The 21,130-nt window shown below is 46.9% G+C and overlaps 1 protein-coding gene across 1 annotated transcript; it reads right to left on the bottom strand.

Annotated features, from left to right (window-relative positions):
* Positions 1-17,645: 17,645 nt before the first annotated feature.
* Positions 17,646-19,360, bottom strand: LOC121005803 (tripartite motif-containing protein 14-like). The gene has a single exon (XM_040438567.1). The coding sequence runs from the start codon at positions 19,328-19,330 to the stop codon at positions 17,735-17,737; it is 1,596 nt and encodes a 531-aa protein (XP_040294501.1). The 5' UTR covers positions 19,331-19,360; the 3' UTR covers positions 17,646-17,734.
* Positions 19,361-21,130: the final 1,770 nt, after the last annotated feature.

Here is a 21,130-nt window from a genome sequence, read left to right as displayed (position 1 = left end):
GACAGACAGATTCAGCATCAACAAGGTCTACATAAGGTCTACACATAACTTGGCACAACTCAGTAGGAAATGCATAATCAACATTTAAATCTAATGATGTAGTGTAAGGACTAAACAAAAATCAGCATGATCAGCAAATTCAATAGCAGCATCAACAGGATGGAAGATGGAAAATGTCTAGTATAAGGCCTAAACATAGCTCTGAATAACTTATCAGGACAGACAGTAGCACGTTCAAAGTTGGCAGCAGCAATGTGTACTCCTGAATGGGAAACCAACAGGCCATGGTAAGCCCATAAATAAAATATGACATGTCAGACAGCAGCACGTTCAAAGTTGGCAGCAGCAATGTGTACTCCTGAATGAGAAACCAACAGGCCATGGTAAGCCCATAAATAAAATATGACATGTCAGACAGCAGCACGTTCAAAGTTGGCAGCAGCAATGTGTACTCCTGAATGGGAAACCAACAGGCCATGGTAAGCCCATAAATAAAATATGACATGTCAGACAGCAGCACGTTCAAAGTTGGCAGCAGCAATGTGTACTCCTGAATGGGAAACCAACAGGCCATGGTAAGCCCATAAATAAAATATGACATGTCAGACAGCAGCACGTTCAAAGTTGGCAGCAGCAATGTGTACTCCTGAATGGGAAACCAACAGGCCATGGTAAGTCCATAAATAAAATATAACATGTCAGACAGCAGCACGTTCAAAGTTGGCAGCAGCAATGTGTACTCCCGAATTGGAAACCAACAGGCCATGGTAAGCCCATAAATAAAATATGACATGTCAGACAGCAGCACGTTCAAAGTTGGCAGCAGCAATGTGTACTCCTGAATGGGAAACCAACAGGCCATGGTAAGCCCATTAATAAAATATGACATGTCAGACAGCAGCACGTTCAAAGTTGGCAGCAGCAATGTGTACTCCTGAATGGGAAACCAACAGGCCATCGTAAGCCCATAACTTAAAAAAAATGCAACTCTGACAGCAGCAGGTATTCAGTGTGCTGAGGAAATGCGATGACATGCATAATAATTAAAAAATTTGGCATTCTAGAATGATTATTTTGATTATATTAAGATTTTGCTTCCACACCAAAAATTATTGATAAATTAAGTAGACATGACGCATGCATCGGTAGTCAACAATTTATTCTTTAAAGCATATTGAGTCAGTATCAGAACACTGCGGCTACAAAGCCTAACCGTGTGATGATTCCTACACGCCAGAGGGCACTAGTAGTGGTGGTGTTTATCAGCGGCTCTCGTCCTCCTTTTGTCTGTGAGGAGTAATGGGTACGGCCGCTCTCCACACCCATACATGATCTTCACCGCACACACGCTGTGCTCCAGGCCCACGACAGGACCTATCCATCCTGTACCCGTATGAGCACAGAAGGCACTGATGAGGCAGCTATCCTGGGCCAGGGTCTTGAAGTGTCCCCTGCTCATGCGCCTGGATTAGTTCACCTTCTCATCATCGAAGACTCAGCTGCGTTCCCCTGGCTGCTGTGGGTGTCCCAGGCGTTTGGGTTCAATGCGCATCCTTGATGAACTATTGCACTATTGCAAGTCATATGAACTATTGCAAGTCATAGTGCAGAATAAGACTTTAAATGCAAGGCTTGTCTACAACCCGGGGAGGAGGGGGTGAGAGCCGGAGTTCTGAGAGCCGGTGTCAGACTTCACAGTTAAGGAGATGACAGGCAAAGTAGAGCACCTTCTCTGTCATTCAGCAGTGTGCATTTTGGAGTCTCTTGCAAAGGCACTATGTTTAATGGAGTAAAATAGAACTACAATGAAACTTTCACCGCATTACAAATACAGCTGTGCTTAATTTCTTTGGTACTTTTATTGTAAATTATTATTCCTTTCAGTTCAAGAAAAACATACATTAATTTTGTCCTCTATAATGCTGATGTCTCAAGGGGGAGAAATTTTGATGGCTTCCGTTTAGAGATGGGTTAGAGAAATATATTATAGCAGTACAGACCACCGTCATATCTCTATCTACCCCATCTCTACAGGGAAGATCGGCATCATTCTACTCCTCCATACTTGAAAATTTTATAGGACATGATTCATGTATGTTTATCTTGAGCGGAAAGGAATAATAATTGATATTAAAATGTAAAAAAAAAAGATAAACGAATTCATTCATAATGCGCGGTAAGTTTTACGGCAGTTTTATGTTACTCTATTAAACATTGTTCCTTCTAATGACAATCAAAAATTCACTCTGGTACAATATATGGGGTTCGGACCGCGCTTCTAGTCCAGGTCAGTGTGCAAGTTCTTAATCCTTCTTACTTCTTCGTTCACAAAGAGAGCCTGAGGGCTGCAAATATCCCTTAAATAGATATCCTGCAACCAATGGAATTATAATAGTGTGAGTCCGTATGTAACAGTAACCTGCATTGCACTGATTATACTCACAAGATGTGTATCACACAAAGCGTAAATGTAATCCCTCCGTGGTAGGTTGCACTTGTTCTATCGGAACAGCCACGTTTCCATACAATCTGGTTAGATCCCCACACGGACCCAGATGGTGTATACCTCAGACCAAACTATATTTCTTTTCTTCAGATTCCTGAAGGTATTCTGTGGCCCTGACGAAGCTCTAGGAGTGAAACCCGGGTCGGGCAGAAGCAGCAGACGCTGGGAATTTTATGTGTTTTAAAAAGCTGTTTTAAGAAGTTGTCTTGTAAGTATGGACAAATAAAAAGTTTTAATAAGGAATACGGAGCTTCACTATTGCAGAAGCCATTCTTGTCCACAGAATACCTTCAGGAATCTGAAGAAAAGAAATATAGTTTGGTCTGAGGTATATACCATCTGGGTCCGTGTGGGGATCTAACCAGATTGTATGGAAACGTGGCTGTTCCGATAGAACAAGTGCAACCTACCACGGAGGGATTACATTTACGCTTTGTGTGATACACATCTTGTGAGTATAATCAGTGCAATGCAGGTTACTGTTACATACGGACTCACACTATTATAATTCCATTGGTTGCAGGATATCTATTTAAGGGATATTTGCAGCCCTCAGGCTCTCTTTGTGAACGAAGAAGTAAGAAGGATTAAGAACTTGCACACTGACCTGGACTAGAAGCGCGGTCCGAACCCCATATATTGTACCTGTTTATAACGTGATTGAACCCACATCACTTTTCGGACCTGCTGCATAGCAATTTTTGCGGACTGGTGATATATTTATATTTTTTATTCAAAAATTCACTCTGCAGAATGACAGAGAAGGTGACCGACTTTCCCTGATGTCATCACCTTAAATGCCTCTTTCCCACGGGCGTGTGCGCCCCCTTGTCGTGCTGCGGCCCACAAAATGCAGTCTGCAGTACACGAGCCCAGTACGTGGGGCAGCCCGAGCAGATCGCAGACCAATTCACTTAAATCGGTATGCGATCCAGCCGTTACGCAAAAAGATAGCACATGATCTATATTTTAGCAGAATGGAATTCCTGGACGAAAACACAGGGAAAAATACCATAGTGCTTCCGTAGGGTTCTGTTCCGCATCTGCAAATTTGAAGACACATTGAAGTTAATGCTGTGATTTTTTTGTAACTGGCAGCAGGATAATTACCTCTCAGGATGCCGAGGAAGTTGTGTCTCTCGTGGCACCTCGGCATCCAGAGAGGTAATTATCCTGCTGCCAGTTGCAAAAAAATCACAGCATTAACTTCAATGTCTCTTCAAATTTGCAGATGCGGAACAGAACCATACGGAAGCACTATGGTATTTTTCCCTGTGTTTTCGTCCAGGAAGCCTCGCATTTAATTAGTTTATCTTTGATGCGGAATGACCACAGAACGGCAGCCGTGTATTGCTGTTCTGCAAATGCGTTCAGCAATACGGAAAATAGGGCACACACACGACAGTGGTAAACAGGCCTAACTTTATTTGTCTGCCACTGGCTGTTTGAACCCCCTCCCCGGGTTGTAGACAAGCCTCACATTTTAAGTATTATTTTGCACCATGACGTGCAATAGTTCATCAAGGATGCGCATTGAACCCAAACGCCTGTGACACCCACAGCAGCCAGGGGAACGCAGCTGAGTCTTCGATGATGAGAAGGTGAACTAATCCAGGCACATGAGCAGGGGACACTTCAAGACCCTGGCCCTGGAGAACTGCCTCATCAGTGCCTTCTGTGCTCATACGGGCACAGGATGGATAGGTCCTGTCGTGCGCCTGGAGCACAGCGTGTGTGCGGTGAAGATCATGTATGGGTGTGGAGAGCGGCCGTACCCATTACTCCTCACAGACAAACGGAGGACGAGATAGCTGCTGATAAACACCACCACTACTAGGGCCCTCTGGTGTGTAGGAATCATCACACGGTTAGGCTGGCTGTGTAGCCGCAGTGTTCTGATACTGACTCAATATGCTTTAAAGAATAAATTGTTGACTACCGATGCATGTGTCGTGTCTACTTAATTTATCAATAATTTTTGGATTGGTAACAATCAATTTAAGTCAAATTACATTAAAGTAAATAAATTAATCTAATAATATATCAAATCATTAAAATAAATAATATTAAAATAAAAGCTTTAATTAAAAAGTAATATATAAATCAATAATAAGATTTAATAATTCATCAATAATTTAATAATTCATAATTCATACACAACAATAAATACAAATTAGACAAATTTCATAATTAAAAATTTCTAATATATAAATAAGTAAATATATAAATATTTAAAAAACAACGTAGTTTAGGAGGGAGAGACAAGGAGAGGGATGGACAAGGGACCGCGGGGCCAAGAAGTTACTGCCGATCCAGGACTCGTTCATTTTAATGAATGTACGTCTGTCCACTGAGTCTGTGGACAGACGGGTCCGCTTGTCCGTGACCACCCCACCTGCCGTGCTGAAAGTCCGCTCAGACAGTACGCTGGAGGGGGGGCAAGATAGTAACTCCAGCGCATACTGAGCGAGCTCGCGGCAGGTGTCCAGCCTGGCGACCCAGTACTCCATGGGGTCGTCGGTGCTCATGCTGTCGGAAGCACCAACGGACCCCATGTAGTCTGCCACCATACGGGTCAGCCGCTGGTGGTGACTGCTGCTGCTGCTACTGGGTCGCGCAGACTGGTAGAACGACCGCATCTCACCCATAAGGTCACCTGCTCGGCTGGTGCTGCTAGTGCCAGCCACCTGCTGGGTGAGATGGGCGGGAATAACTGGAGCGTGAGGCGGAGGGTTGGTCTGCTCCAGCCGCTTGATCAGACAGGCCCGCAGTTGATCCATCCGGGCCTGTCTACGGCTGGCTGGGATGAACTGCTCCAGTTTCCCCTTGTAGCGAGGGTCTAAAAGGGTGGCCAACCAATAATCTTCCCTCTCCTTGATTCTCTTGATCCGGGGGTCCCTCCGGAGGCATCGCAGCATGTGGGCAGCCATAGGGAAGAGGACAGCCAGCTGTGACTGTTCATGGCTGCCCAGGACCATGACCTCTTGGTCCTCCTGCTGCTGTTGCTGCCTCTCCCGGTCGGAGCTGCCCCACCCCTGGACTAACGGTGCCCCCAACACCGTCTCTCCCTCCTGACCAGGCCCAGACTCCTGGACGTCTACAAATTCTTCCTCCTCTTCCTCCTCGTCTTGGGCCTGGTCTTGTTGGAGCATTGCTGCCTCCTCTTGCTCCAACAAGGCACTCTACCCAGCCTCGAGCAGGCGATCTAGTGTCCTGTCCAGCAGGAACACTATGGAGAGCACGTCATTGAGGCTGACATTCTCCCCGCTGACCATCTTGGTCGCCTGCTCAAATGGGGCCAACACGTGGCAGACCTGCTGTATCTGCCCCCACTCCGCATTAGTGATGTATGGGAGTGGGTGTGCTGGCCCTGGAGTGCCTTGGTCCAGCAGGTATTCCCTCACCGCCCTTCGCTGCTCCCACAACCTCTCCAGCATGTGGAGGGTGGAGTTCCACCGCGTCACACTGTCCACAATCAGCCTGTGAGGTGGCAGGCTGTTGTCCTGCTGCAGTTTGGACAGGAATGCGGCAGCAGTTGGGGAGCATCTAAAGTGGCTGGCAATCCTCCGTACCCTTGGCACAATGTCACTCAACCCTTCGTATGTTCGGAGGAATTTCTGCACAACTAGGTTGAGGACATGTGCCATACAAGGCACGTGTGTTAGACTGCCAGCATGGAGGGCGGCGAGTAGGTTGCTGCCATTGTCACAGACAACCATACCTGCCTGGAGCCTTCGGGGTGTCAGCCACTTCTGGACCTGAGCCTGTAGTGCGGCCAGAACATCAGGTCCAGTGTGTCTCCGTTCCCCTAAGCTCACAAGCTGGAGCACGGCCTGGCAGCGGACGTGCACCACACTTGCGTAGCTACGGGGATGCTTCCTGGGGGGCTCAGCAGCAGTGGAGACAGTGGCTTGTGGGGAAGGAGAGCAGCAGTTCTCCCCTGGACACCCCGTGGCGGCACCACAAAGTCAGATGCCGCTGATCCCTCCCCGGCACCTCGGAGGGATACCCAATGGGCAGTAAAGCTGATATAGCGTCCCTGCCCATGCCTGCTGGTCCAAGCATCCATTGTGAGATGCACCCTGTCACTGACAGCATGATCCAGCGACAGGGATACATTCTGCACAATGTGTTGGTGTAGGGCAGGGATGCCAGTCCTGGCAAAGAAATGGCGGCTGGGGACACGCCATCTGGGTTGTGCCTGCTACAACATCTGCCGGAATGGATTGCTGTCCACAAGATTGAAGGGCAGCAGATGTTGGGCGATAACCCTTGCCAGGAGCCCATTGAGTTAACGCACGCGTCGGTCCCCGGGGGCATAGGGCGCGGTGCGTTCAAAAAGGTCAGCAACCATGGGCTGGCGTCGGACGGCAGTGGAGGACATAGAGGATGGAGGCAGAGATCTGGCTGTCGGTACCAGTACCTCTAGGAGAGGGAGCGGGGGAGTGGGAACGCCTTGTTGGAAGTGGTTGGGGTGGCTGCAGAACAGTTGCAGGAGCTGCTGTCCCCTGCGCACTGCTGGTGGCGCCACTGCTGTGACCACCCCGCATCTGTTCCCACTCCTGCCAGTGGTTGACTCGTATGTGCTGGGTGAGGGCAGTGGTACCCTGCCGAGCCACAGACCTCCCTCTCCTCACCCTGTCATGGCACAGATTACAAATGCCAATTGTGGCATCATCTGGTGCCAGGGTGAAGTAAGCCCAAACAGGCGACTTACGCACCTCCATCCTGTCAGATGGGGCGGTGTTAACTTGCGCCTGCTCGGGCTCGGTGCGGCCAGGTGGAGCTGGCTGCTGCTGCCTCCTCCTACTGCCATTACCAGTGGAGCCCCTGACGCTGGGCTCACTGGCAACCTGTCTCACCATTTGCCTCTGGTGCCTACCTTCCTCCTCATCAGTGCTGCTGATGCCTGACAAGGGAGGTGGCACCCATTCTCTATCACCCTCCTCTTCGTCCCCCGATATGTCAGACACAGGGCCAACCAGTGGTGGACTGAGGGGAACAGCAGACGTGGGGCCCCTGACCTGGCTCCTCTGTCCCCTCGCTGACGCCTGGGTCTGACTAGGTGTGGGGTTTCGATGGCTTAAACCGCCCGCACCTGTTGGAAGGGATGTCACTGGGGTACATACAGGTGGTTCCCCCTCCATCTCCTCCTCCATCCCTTCCATAAGGTCCTGACCCTCAGGACTGAAGTGCAAGTCAGCCTCCTGCATTACCTCCCCCAAGGTGTCCCTCTCACTGTCGCTGTCAAACAGGAGCAGGGACGATTCTTGGGGGCTGGGGGTTGGTCCTACAGGAGACGAACTGCTGCTGCTGCTCGGAGCCGGGGCAGAGGACTCTGTGGCACTGGCTTGTTCCACAAGAGACACAACTTCCTCGGCATCCTGAGAGGTAATTCTCCTGCTGCCAGTTGCAAAAAAATCGCGAATAAGGCGGACGCCCCTGACACCTGCGTCCACACCTCGGTGGGTAGAGGAGCGGCCCCGTGCTGGCAGCTGTCCAGCACTGGGACCAACTACTCTCCTACCCCTGCTGCTTGATCGTGAAGACCTAATTTTTTTTTTGAATTTAGACAAAAATGTAATTATATAACGTGAATTAGGGAAAAGGTTTATTGGGATGGGGACTGTGGTACAATAAATAAAACAAAAATTATAGATAATAAATCAAAGAAAATACTTTTTTTTTTTAAACTAACAAAGGACGTAGACACTGACGCTGACAATACACCTAATAACCAGTAAAAGAAAAAACACTAAAATTAATAAACTTTTTTTTATTAACTAACTAACAAAGGACATACAGTTGTGTTCAAAATTATTCAACCCCCACTGAAATTGAGTGTTTTGGCCAGTTTGACATTGATTTTGATCATTTCAGTCATCTTGTTTACAATTAAATCAAAGAGGCACTTGTAAGTCAGACAAATATAACATAACATTTATAATGAAATAACCACAAATGTCTTTTCTGTGCTCACATCATTATCAACCCCCAAGTGACAGTCAATCTTAGTACTTAGTACAACATCCTTTTCCAGTTATAACAGCTTTTAAACGTGAAGCATAGCTTGACACAAGTGTCTTGCAGCGATCTACGGGTATCTTCGCCCATTCTTCATGGGCAAAAGCCTCCAGTTCAGTCACATTCTTAGGCTTGCGCGCTGCAACTGCTTTCTTTAAGTCCCACCAGAGGTTCTCAATCGGATTTAAGTCTGGTGACTGCGATGGCCACTTTAAAATGTTCCAGCCTTTAATCTGAAACCATGCTCTAGTGGACTTGGAGGTATGCTTGGGATCATTGTCCTGTTGAAAGGTCCAACGTTTCCCAAGCCTCAGGTTTGTGACGGACTGCATCACATTTTCATCCAATATCTCCTGGTACTGAAGAGAATTCATGGTACCTTGCACACGCTGAAGCTTCCCTGTACCTCTAGAAGCAAAACAGCCCCAAAGCATGATTGACCCCCCACCATGCTTAACAGTAGACAAGGTGTTCTTTTCTTCATAGGCCTTGTTCTTCCTCCTCCAAACATAGCGTTGATCCATGGGCCCAAACAGTTCTAATTTTGTTTCATCAGTCCACAGAACACTATCCCAAAACTTTTGTGGTTTGTCCACATGACTTTTGGCATACTGCAGTCGACTCTTCTTATTCTTTGGAGACAGCAAGGGGGTGCGCCTGGGAGTTCTGGCATGGAGGCCTTCATTACGCAGTGTGCGCCTTATTGTCTGAGCTGAAACTTCAGTACCCACATCTGACAAATCTTTTTTCAGTTCCTCAGCAGTCACACGGGGACTTTTCTCCACTTTGCGCTTCAGGTAGTGCACAGCAGTCGAAGTCAGCATCTTCTTTCTGCCATGACCAGGTAGCGTTTCAACAGTGCCCCAAAGCATGATTGACCCCCCGCCATGCTTCACAGTAGGCAAGGTGTTCTTTTCTTCATAGGCCTTGTTCTTCCTCCTCCAAACATAGCGTTGATCCATGGGCCCAAACAGTTCTAATTTTGTTTCATCAGTCCACAGAACACTATCCCAAAACATTTGTGGTTTGTCCACATGACTTTTGGCATACTGCAGTCGACTCTTCTTATTCTTTGGAGACAGCAAGGGGGTGCGCCTGGGAGTTCTGGCATGGAGGCCTTCATTACGCAGTGTGCGCCATATTGTCTGAGCTGAAACTTCAGTACCCACATCTGACAAATCTTTTTTCAGTTCCTCAGCAGTCACACGGGGACTTTTCTCCACTTTGCGCTTCAGGTAGCGCGCACAGCAGTCAAAGTCAGCATCTTCTTTCTGCCATGACCAGGTAGCGTTTCAACAGTGTCCTTTGCCTTGAATTTGCGAATGATGCTTCCTATGGTGTCTCTTGGTATGTTTAACATCTTTGCAATCTTTTTATAGCCATTGCCCTTCCTGTGAAGAGAAATCACCTCTTCTCTTGTCTTCCTGGACCATTCTCTTGACTTCACCATGTTTGTAAACACAAACGTCTAGAAGGAGCTGAGTATCACAGTCCTTTTAAATCTGCCTAATTGGTGCTTATTATGCTTGATTGCTGCTCCTTGACATCCACAGGTGTTTTCAATACCTGATCGAAAACACTTGAATGAACCTCGGTTCTTAAGAGTGGTAGTCTTTAAGGGGTTGAATAATTGTGTCAATAAAGAAATCACAAAAAAAACATTTAATACTGTATTACAAAAACAATTGATGTCATTTTAGTTGCATTTGGTTCTTTAAAAAGTCCTTGTAAGATTTCATTCCGAACACAATTACAAATGTACACTAAATTCCCTAAAACCCTTTACAGCATTGGGGGTTGAATAATTTTGAACACAACTGTAGACACTAACGCTGACAATACACCGAATAACCAGTAAAAGAAAAAACACTAAAACTAATAAACTTTTTTTTTTAACTAACAAAGGACGTAGACACTGACACTGACACGACACAAACTAAACCGTAATAAACGAAAACTAATAAACTTTTTTTTATTTTTTAATTACAGACACTAAACTAGAAAACTAAAAGAAAAAACAACTAAAGCCTACACTATAACTAACCTACACCCTTCACTAGAAACTATCAGCTACACTAATTACTAACCTAAATAAATTATTATATTTCTCCTAACTATACCCTACACTACACCCTGCACTAGAAACTATCAGCTACACTATTCACTAACCTAAATAAATTATTATATTTCTCCTAACTATACCCTTCACTTCACCCTGCACTAGAAACTATCAGCTATTACCTAACCTAAATAAATGATTATATTTCTCCTAACTATACACTACACTACACACTGCACTAGAAACTATCAGCTAACTAATCTATTACCTAACCTAAATAAATGATTATATCACCTAACTAACACTGTACCCTAATCTTTAACCTATCAGCTACACTAAACTACCCTATCTAACACTATCAGATTCACTAATAAATTCGATTTAGAATTTGCTTTTAAAAAAGCAAAGCACTGCACAGTTCCAAGCTCCTCTCTCAATCACCACCACATGAAACTGCACAAAATGGCTGCCGTGACAAAATCTTATATAGTAATAGGGTGGGAAACTTTCTGATTGGTTGCTAGGGATGTTGCTAACCTGTTTGACTCCTTCTCATTGGCCCACAATCTAAAATAAGGGAGGGATTAGTGTCCTCACGAAAAGCCGATATTCGCATGTGCGCTAATATAATCGCATTACGAAGATTCGCGCCTCAATCACTTTCTCGGCAATGTGAGTAAGATCTGAGCTTTTGGACTTTTGGGAAACAATCGAGATACAGTATTTACAGAGTACAGATCAATGTAATCTGTACGGTGGAAACTAAAATAAAAAATACGAATATTCGTAAATCTAATTTTTCGGAGTTCTAAATATTCGCGAATATGGTGCTATACTATATGAATGCAAAGCCCTTTGCCTCTCTGTTCTGGGACAAGTGCCGATATTCACCTGTGCGCTAATATAATCGCCTTACGAAGATTCGCACCTCAATCACTAATATATGAATGCAAAGCCCTTTGCCTCTCCGTTCTGGTACAAGTGCCGATATTCGCCTGTGCGCTAATATAATCGCCTTACGAAGATTCGCACCTCAATCACTAATATATGAATGCAAAGCCCTTTGCCTCTCCGTTCTGGTACAAGTGCCGATATTCGCCTGTGCGCTAATATAATCGCATTGCGAAGATTCGCGCCTCAATCACTTTCTCGGCAATGTGAGTAAGATCTGAGCTTTTGCACTTTTGGGAAACAATCAATTATATGTGTACTGTAATTTTCTGGAAAAAAAACAAACGAATATTCGTTTTTACGAATATATAGCACTATATTCGAAATATTCGCGGAAAAAATTTGCTTTTAGAATATTCGCGCTCAACACTATTCATAGCGGTTTTGGGACATAACTGCTGCAAACACAAGAGTTGAGTGGACAGTAATCGCAGCCCATTATGATCGGACAGATGCTTTTTTACAATGCCCATGTCCAGGGTAAGCCCCAAAAATGTTTTAATTTCAGGGACACTTGTGGAGCTCCACCGTCTTGTATGGATAGACATGGGCTTTTGTACTGCAAACTGTGTGGTGTACAGATTAGTTTGCAGCACAATTAACTCAAGGACTTTATCGTCCACAAATAAATGAAAAAAATCATAAGAGGTAAAATTGGTGATGTCCACATTAATTTGGGGAGTGAATAAAAATTGGGGTACTTGGGGGGGAAAATGAAGTGGCAGGAACCCACATAGTAGAAGGGACGGGACCGCTGGGTTGAGAATGAGATGAGGTGGCGACTTGTATCACCATAGGGCTATGGGGTCTGGGGATGGAAGCGGAACTAGAGTCCACGCTATCTGAAAATTAAAATAACTGACGTCCCTAATAGACTAGTGACGGACACCCACTGACGGACATCCACTGAAAATAATTGACCGTCACTAACAGACGTCTAATGACGGACGCCTAATGACGTACACCCACTGACGGACACCCACTGACCGCCAGTAACAGACGGACACAGGGTCCCTAATGAAAATAATTGACTAATAGACATCTAATGACGGACGCCTAATGATAGACGCCTAATGACGGACGCCCACTGAAGGACACCCACTGACCGCCAGTAACAGATGGACACAAGGTCCCTAATGAAAATAATTGACTAATAGACGTCTTATGACAGACACCTAATGACGGACGCCTAATTGAGGACACCCACTGACCCCCAGTTACGGACGGACAGTTTATAAATAGATTTTTCTTTTCTTAACAGTAAATCGCACAGCCAGGACAGAAGTCTGATCTCTCTCTCTCCTCACAACTGCACTGAGGGGAGAGAGAAGCACAGCCCATGTTCTGGCTGTGTTTAGTGAATATAATAGATGTGATCTCCATGATAGGTTTATCATGGAGACCACATGATCAGGGACCATTATTATTGGTCCCTGATGGTTACTGTGCTGAAGGCAGATGTCTGTGCCATTTTGTATTTTTATTTTTACACTGGGAGGGGGGCTCCTGCCCTTTATTTAAATGTATTTGGGGCTATATTGCCCCGATCGGGGTGCTGAGGAGAGAGAACCTGGTGCAGGGGTGGTGGCGGCCGGCTTACAGTGTGCGCATGCGCCGGCCGCCGCCATCTTTCTTGTGGGCAGGGGGCATGGGGATGAGGATCGGGACCCAGCTTTCCCTTATGGGGAAGCTGGGGGACCCGATCGCTACACTGGAGGCTTTCTCCCTCCTCTCTTACATGAGAGGAGGGATAAAGGCGGCGCTCCAGCCCAAGGCCCCTTAGTGACCATCATAAAAACACGTATGGGTGGTCACTAAGGGGTTAATAAATTAGGCACCTCTCACGCCAGCGCAGGGAGATCCAGACTGGCGGATGGATGTACCAGTCTTGATATTTCTCCCCCACTGAATTTATGAAAAGAAACCAGAAAGACAAAAAATGCCACGTGATGAACAAAATCGCAAGAGAAGAAAAACACGAGTATCCTGTGTTTTACATTTTGTATAGACCTTTATCTAGGGCGAGGTTCACATCACCGTTTCATTTTCTGTTCTGATCCGTCAGAAAGACAGGAAAATAACCGTGCTTCCCACATCCGTATATCAGTACAGCATGTCCTATTCTGATCCTCATAATGCAGATCTAAAACTTGCAGACCGCAAAACAGGTATGGTGGTGTGCATGAGGCCTAATCCTATCTTTTATTATCCTGACTGCTGATGGGTTTATCTTAGGCCATCATGTGTGATACATGTGTGATACGACTATCATCAGCCCAGGAAACACGGTCCGTGTGTCGCCAACATCTCCCAGGCCGACTGCACTCTCCTGACCGAACTGACAATATGACAGTAATGTATGATACAGCCAGTCTCTAATTTGATGGTGGGGTAAGTACACATGAGGAGGTGAGTACACGACAACTGCCCCACGGTCAGATATAGCCTGGTTGTATCATACATTACTATCATACAGTCAGTGGGGGTCAGGGGAGCAGCGATCAGCCTGGAAAATGTGTCTGACACATGGAACGTGACATGGATACCGGGCCGATCACAGTCATTTGTAGGATCCCTAGAACTCATACTGAGCCCCCATAAGAGTGTCATCCATAGTGCCCCCATAACAGTGACATCCACAGTGTCCTTATAACAGTGTCATCCACAGTTCCCCCATAACAGTGACATATAGAGTGCTCCCATAACAGTGACAGCCACAGTGTCTCATAACAGTGACTTCTAGAGTACCCCCATAACAGTGACATCTACAGTACCCTATAACAGTGACATCCACATTCCCCCCATGTCACGTGCCATCCACAGTGCTTCCAAAGTGCCCCCATGTGCCATCCACGATGCCCCTAATGAATTCCACAGTGCCCCTAAAGACATCCACAGTGCCCCCATCTGCCATCCACAGTGCCCCCAGTGACCTCCACAGCATAGCGCTCAGCCTCTGAGGCTGATCACTCTGCTGTCACTCATGCACAGCACTTACATTGCACTGTACATGAGTCAGTGCAGTCTTTACATAGAAGTCTGTACACTCAGAAGACGGCCGGCGGTCCCAGCGCATGAGCAGTAGTGTGCAAGTGACGGACCAAGGAAGGCCAGCAGGAAGCAGTGACATCAGTCATGACGTGCCATCTCCTGCCTCAGAGAGGAAATGAAGAAGACGGCACTGAACCAGAAGCCTGAGAATCGCTTTTGGAGCGGTCACGTGAGCGTGAAGAGGATCGTAGGAACGCCTGCACTGCGGAGGGTAAGTATTGGTACAATAACCTTCCCTCCACAGGTTATTGACGTGGGGAATTTAAGGGACCAGAGAACCCCTTTAAAAATAATCTAGAAGAACAAGAAGAATGGCAGGACACAACAGACCAATAGCAGCAGACACATTTATTTAGATTGGTACATTTAAGGAGGTGACAAATGCACCACTACTGGTACTTACAATGGTCAGCAGATGACACCCTAAGGGCTCATGCACATGGCCATTGCCGCTTTTGTGGTCCGCAAATTGCGGATCCACAAAAAAATGGAAGCCGGCTGTGTGCATAAGGGCTCATGCACACAAACAGCGGGTCCGCAATACACAGGCACCGGCCGTGCGCACCCTGCATACGGATGCGTATGGCAGACCCCATTCAAGTGAAGGTGTCCGCGATCTGCATGCGGCAGCCATACGGTCTGTGCCCGTGTATGAGCCCTTATGCATTTTGCAAAATGGAATGGCCGACTCCCTATAGAAGTATCCTATCCTTGTCTGTTTTGTGGACAAGAATAGGACATGTTCTATATTTTTGCGGGGCCGCGGATCGGACATACAGATGCGGACAGTACACGGTGTGCTGTTGCATCTTTTACGGCACCATTGAAGTGAATGGGTCCGCTTCCAACCCGCAAAAAATGCAGCTTGGATGCGGATTCAATACACAGTCATGTGCATGAGCCCTAAGGTTAACAGGAGCTGACCAAAACTATTCCCCACCACCACCCCCACACTACACCTCAAAGTTACTGACCTTGACCCCCCTGTCACTAAAACACCAGTAAATCACATTCACTTCAAAGAGGATCTAGAAAATATTTTTTCTAATTTTCTGTTGTCTAAACCTGGGGTGCGTCTTATAGTCCGATGCGTCTTATAAAGCGGAAATATGGTAAAATGTACTGGTGGGATGAGAGGCTGCTGTCTTTCAGAATCCAAAGCATCTGCTCATGCGCCACGGAAAGGCCTTCCTCTGTGTCCCCATCCACGGAGGAAATGACATCCCGTCCATAGCCCAGGCTGGAAACTTGGTAAAGGATGTGACGGTGTCATGTCACCGGGATCCACAGCAGCCAATTCACACAACTGCAGAGCAGTAAGTCCTGTACATTACAAACTTTCTCCTACAGGTGTTTTAGGTGAAGTTAAGGTGGATTTATGGAAAACCCCTTTCAGCACCAGGGTTTATAGCACAGAGTCAGTTTAGCGCACTGTAGGTTATAGAAGCGCTTGTATAGCACATGCTGGGTCCCAGTGCAGCACTACAGTGCATGTATCATGATGTGCATTCGCACCAGTTTAGCAATAGGTTACAAGGGATCAGCAACCTCCGGCACTCCAGGTGCTGTGAAACCACAACTCCCAGCATGCACACTTAGGCTCCATTCACACGTCCGCAATTCCGTTCCGCAAAATTGCGGACCCATTAATTTCTATGGGGCCGCACGATGTGCTGCCCGGATCCAGAAATGCGGGTCCGCACTTCCGGGTCCACAATTCCAATCCCGAAAAAAATAGAACATGTCCTATTCTTGTCCGCAATTGCGTACAAGATTAGGCATTTTCTATTATAGTGCCGGCGACGTGCGGTCTGCAAAATGCAGAATGCACATTGCCGGTGTCCGTGTTTTGTGGATCTGCAAAACACACACACGGATGTGTGAACGGACCCTATGGCCTCTTTCACACGACAGTATGGCTTTTTCAGTGTTTTGCGGCCTGTTTTAAACGGATCCGTTGTTCCATTTTTTGTTTCCGTTGTGTTTCCGTTTCCGTTCCGTTTTTCCGTTCCGTTTTTCTGTATGGCATATACAGTATACAGTAATTTCATAGAAAAAATTGGGCTGGGCATAACATTTTCAATAGATGGTTCTGCAAAAAACGGAACGGATACGGAAGACATACGGATGCATTTCCGTATGCATTCCGTTTTTTTGCGGACCCATAGACTTTAAGGGAGCCACGGAACGTGATTTGCGGCCAAATATAGGACATGTTCTATCTTTCTACGGAACGGAAAAACTGAAATACGGAAACGGAATGCATACGGAGTACATTCCGTTTTTTTGCGGAACCATTGAAATAAATGGTTCCGTATACGGACCATATACGGAACGCAAAAAACGGCCCGCAAAACGGAAAAAAAAAACGGTCGTGTGAAAGAGGCCTAACTCGACTGCTGTTCCCATAGAAGTGAAAGAAGGATTCTGGGAATTGTAGTTTCAGGACAGCTGGAGTGCTGGAGGTTGCTGATCCCTGGGTTTGGCAGTTGTGTAACTTTGCTTTAAAAAGTATTGCTTTGAGCACAACCCCCCTCCTCCCCAAAAAAATTCCTTCTTTTAAGGCCTCATGCACACGACAGTTGTTTTTCTCGGCCTCTGTTCTGTTTTTTTTGTGGATAGGATGGGGACCTATTCATTTCAATGGGTCAGCCCAAAAATGCTGATAGTTCATCCGTTTGTGTTCCGCGTCCGTTGTCCGCGTTTCCCTTCAGCCAAAAAAATAGTGCATGTCCTACTTTTTTCACATTTGCGGACAAGGATAGGCATTTATTACAAGGGATCTGTGAAAAAAAACAGATCCTCCCAAAAAAAAACGGTTGCCGCATCCGTTTTTTTTAGCGGACTCACAATTTGCGGACGCAAAAAACAACTGTCGTGTGCATGAGGCCTAACACTATGCACTTGCCCTCAGATTACATGTTCTTTCCCTGAGTATACCGTCTCCAGTATATCGCTGCACCCAGAGAGTAATTATCAGCTACCTGTACAGTGGATCATCCACCCATGTGATCTAGTCATAAGATCAGCTGTAATATAGGACCCATCACCTGTAGCCCCATTGTCTCATTCATCCCATTGGCTAGATGATCCACCAATCAGATAACAGTTTCTGTCACCAGTCTCAGGACAGATTTCATAGGTTATGAAGGTTTCTCCCAGTTTCTGCTTCCCCCTGATATCTTTATAGAACCTCTCCATACAGATAATGCAGCATGAAGGGGCTCGGTGAAGGTGGCAGTGAAGGTGTGTAAGTGTCTGATGGGGTCACACAGCTCATAAAAGGACAGCTGCCCGGCCTCATAGTCCAGACATATCCTGACTCTATCAATGGAGATCTTGTCAGGTAACCGGATCTCTTTACCGTCATGTCTCACTGAATACTGATTATTACACCTCCTCAAAATCCAGGACTTGTTATTATCTCCAATGTATGACTGACGCCCCCTCCTGTGTATACTGGGATAACACATCCCCACCATCCACATCACTGATCCACTGCTCTCCACATCCCAGTAATGTCGCCCTGAGGTAAATCCCCTGCTGCTCATCACCTGATAATAATCCTGGAATCTCTCTGCTGTTTCTGGACGATTCTGATTATTTTGTGTCCAGGTTGCAGTTTTCAGGTCGTCTGATATCAGGACATTATTAGCAGCTGTGTTTACATCCAGTAATATGTCTCCAGGACCCTCCATATAGATCCCTCTCCTTATATCTGTTATTAGGTCACATAATGTGTGTAATTTGTCTGAGATCACAGCCACATCCAGATCACCTACATCATGGAGACATCTATTTATGTCCTCATCTCCTCCTTCCTCCTCAGGATCACACAAGTCACCTGTATCTGGTTCCTGTAAGACAGTCAGTGGATCAGTCATGTTACACAGCTCCTCAATGTGTCTCATCCTCCTGGACAGCTCGTCCTTCTTTATTTCCAGCTTCTGGATCAGAGAAGAGACTGAGAGTGACTCTTCCTTTTCCTGCCTGGAGATCTCGTTCAGGACCCTCTTCTCCAGGTCGTCCAGTTGTCTCCTGATGTCTGTAAACAGGACAGTGACTCTCTCTGCTTCTCCAGATGCTTTTCCTTGAGCATTTCTCCAGCGTTCCTCCAGGTTCTGGACTCTTTCCTCAGTCTTCTGTCTCTTTGCAGTCAGTTTCCTGAGAACATGTCGTAGTTTCTTCTTTTTCTTCTCAGAGGCCTCATCCAGCATCTCCACCCGATGTCCCTTATGTTCTCCGACCAAACTGCAGGACACACAGATACAAGCAGAGTCCTCGGTGCAGTAATACTCCAGGATCTTCTTATGGACAGAACATTTCCTGTTCTCCAGGGAAGTCCTGGGGTCAGATAAGACATGTTCTGATGACTTGCTGTGAACTCTCAGGTGTTTCTCACACAGAGAAGCCTCACACATCAGACAGGATTTAACAGCAGGTACAGGAGAGTCCACACAGTAAGTGCAGCAGATCCCGGTTTCCGTCTCTTTATGTTGAGTAAACAGGAAATTCTCCATAATGTTACGCAGAGCTAAGTTCCTCATCAGTGCAGGCCGCTCCTGAAACTCTTCTCTGCATTCAGGACAGGTATAGACCCCAGACTCGTCCTGTGTATCCAGTACACGATCAATACAGACCCGGCAGAAGTTGTGTCCACATCTCAGCATTACAGGATCTGTATAGGTGTGCAGACAGATGGAGCAGTCCAGCTCAGCTCTCAGATCAGCAGACGCCATGGCTGACAGAGGAAAAGTGAAACTAAACTGCAGTTCTCCACAGGGCGGGTTTATACTTGTGTACACAGGATAGGGCTGAACAGCACAAGATCAGTCACTATTAACCTGTTAATGGACACTTATGGGAGAGGCTTAACTGTGATGAGTGGGTGAAGCGCTTCCCCTGACCTAGCTGGCTGTGTTGTGCCGGAAGCCAGGAGCGAGGGTAAGCCTAGTAGTGGGCGTACCCTAAGGGGAGTGTTTGAGAACAGGGGGGGTGGGTGGGTGTGAACAGAAGCTCCCTGAGGAGCTGGGGGCTGGAGCTTAAGAAGGTAAGATGCCCCTCCCACAAATTCAGGCTGACTTTTCAGCCTTCCACTTATGGGAGAGGCTTAACTGTGATGAGTGGGTGAAGCGCTTCCCCTGACCTAGCTGGCTGTGTTGTGCCGGAAGCCAGGAGCGAGGGTAAGCCTAGTAGTGGGCAAAATAAACGAGGAGAGCAGAGTAGTGACCAAAAGCCTTTAATACCACTCAGAGAGCAAGATTACAAAATGCCTGGGAAATCTCAACATGCGGGTTCGGGATGTATCTCGTGAAGCAAGAAGAGCGCCACCTACCCATGCATTTAATCACGTGCGCCGGGACCCCGTTTTTTGATGCTGAGGACGCGGCTCCGATTCGGAGCGAGTGTCCTGTGATGGCCAGCGGGTTATAACCGAGACCTGAGGCCAGCGTTCTGATGTGGGACACAAACTGGATTGACGTCAGGGGTTTCCCACGCCAAGGAAGCAGCGGGGCCTCTGGGGAGGCATCTTGCAACAGGGCTAGCAATTGACGGAGGACCATGACTGGGCACCAATCGTTGGAGGTTTTAAAAAACCTGACCTCCGAGGGTGGTCCATGCTGGTTGGCTTTCGTGGAAGGGAGCCAGAGGACAAAATGGTCATGGGCCCAGGACAACTGTCGCACCTGCAACCCCTGACGTTTAGGGGAGGTGCTGGTGAACTCACCTGGCCTGAGGAACCCGTAAAACCCGAGATACATGGCTGCCTTAATAATCAAACTAGGAGAGTGCCCAAAAGGAAGTCCATCCAGCGCGGAAGAGAGTCGCCTAAACATCTCGCCGGAGACAGGCTGTCTACGGCCGGTAGGGGCATCCCCGCACTTCTGGATCCCCCCAAGGGCCACCTTGACTGTCTGCACTGAAGAAAAGGAACCTCTATTTGGATTATGAAGCATGGCGCAGTGCTGTATCCCCGCTAGGTACAGCCCGATGGTGTTAAATGACAGCCTGAGATTGCGGTGACAGTGGGCTATGAACGCCAGGGTATAGGAGACATCGTCCAAGCCACCCTGCGAGTGGGACCTGGAAAAACTTCGTAAACCTTGACACCGGCTTGGTAGTTTCCTGATGGTATGGGAAAACCCCTGAGCGTTTTCAGGCAAATATATTGGATCCTGAGCGATTCAAGCCACTGCGTACACCCTGTGGAAAATAAGACCTGAGCGATTCAGGCAAATACGTACAACCTGTGGGAAATAAGACCTGAGCGATTCAGGGAAATACGTGACCTGAGAGAATCAGGAAAATACATACAACCTGGAAATACAGTCAACCTGAAGAGACAGAAAAATACAAACCTGCGCGATTCGGGGAAATACATAACCCTGAGCGATCCAGGAACATACGTGGCCCGAGCGATTCAGGGAAATACATAAACCCGAGCGACTCAGGGAACTGAGACCTGGGTGAATCGTGGAAATACGTGAAAATTTGAGCTAATCAGGGAAATATATGAAACCCGATTCAGGAAAATACAC

Source organism: Bufo bufo, chromosome 1, assembly GCF_905171765.1.
Source record: "Bufo bufo chromosome 1, aBufBuf1.1, whole genome shotgun sequence".
In the NCBI taxonomy this organism is placed as follows: Eukaryota; Metazoa; Chordata; class Amphibia; order Anura; family Bufonidae; genus Bufo; species Bufo bufo.
This window is presented reverse-complemented; position numbering and strand designations above follow the sequence as displayed.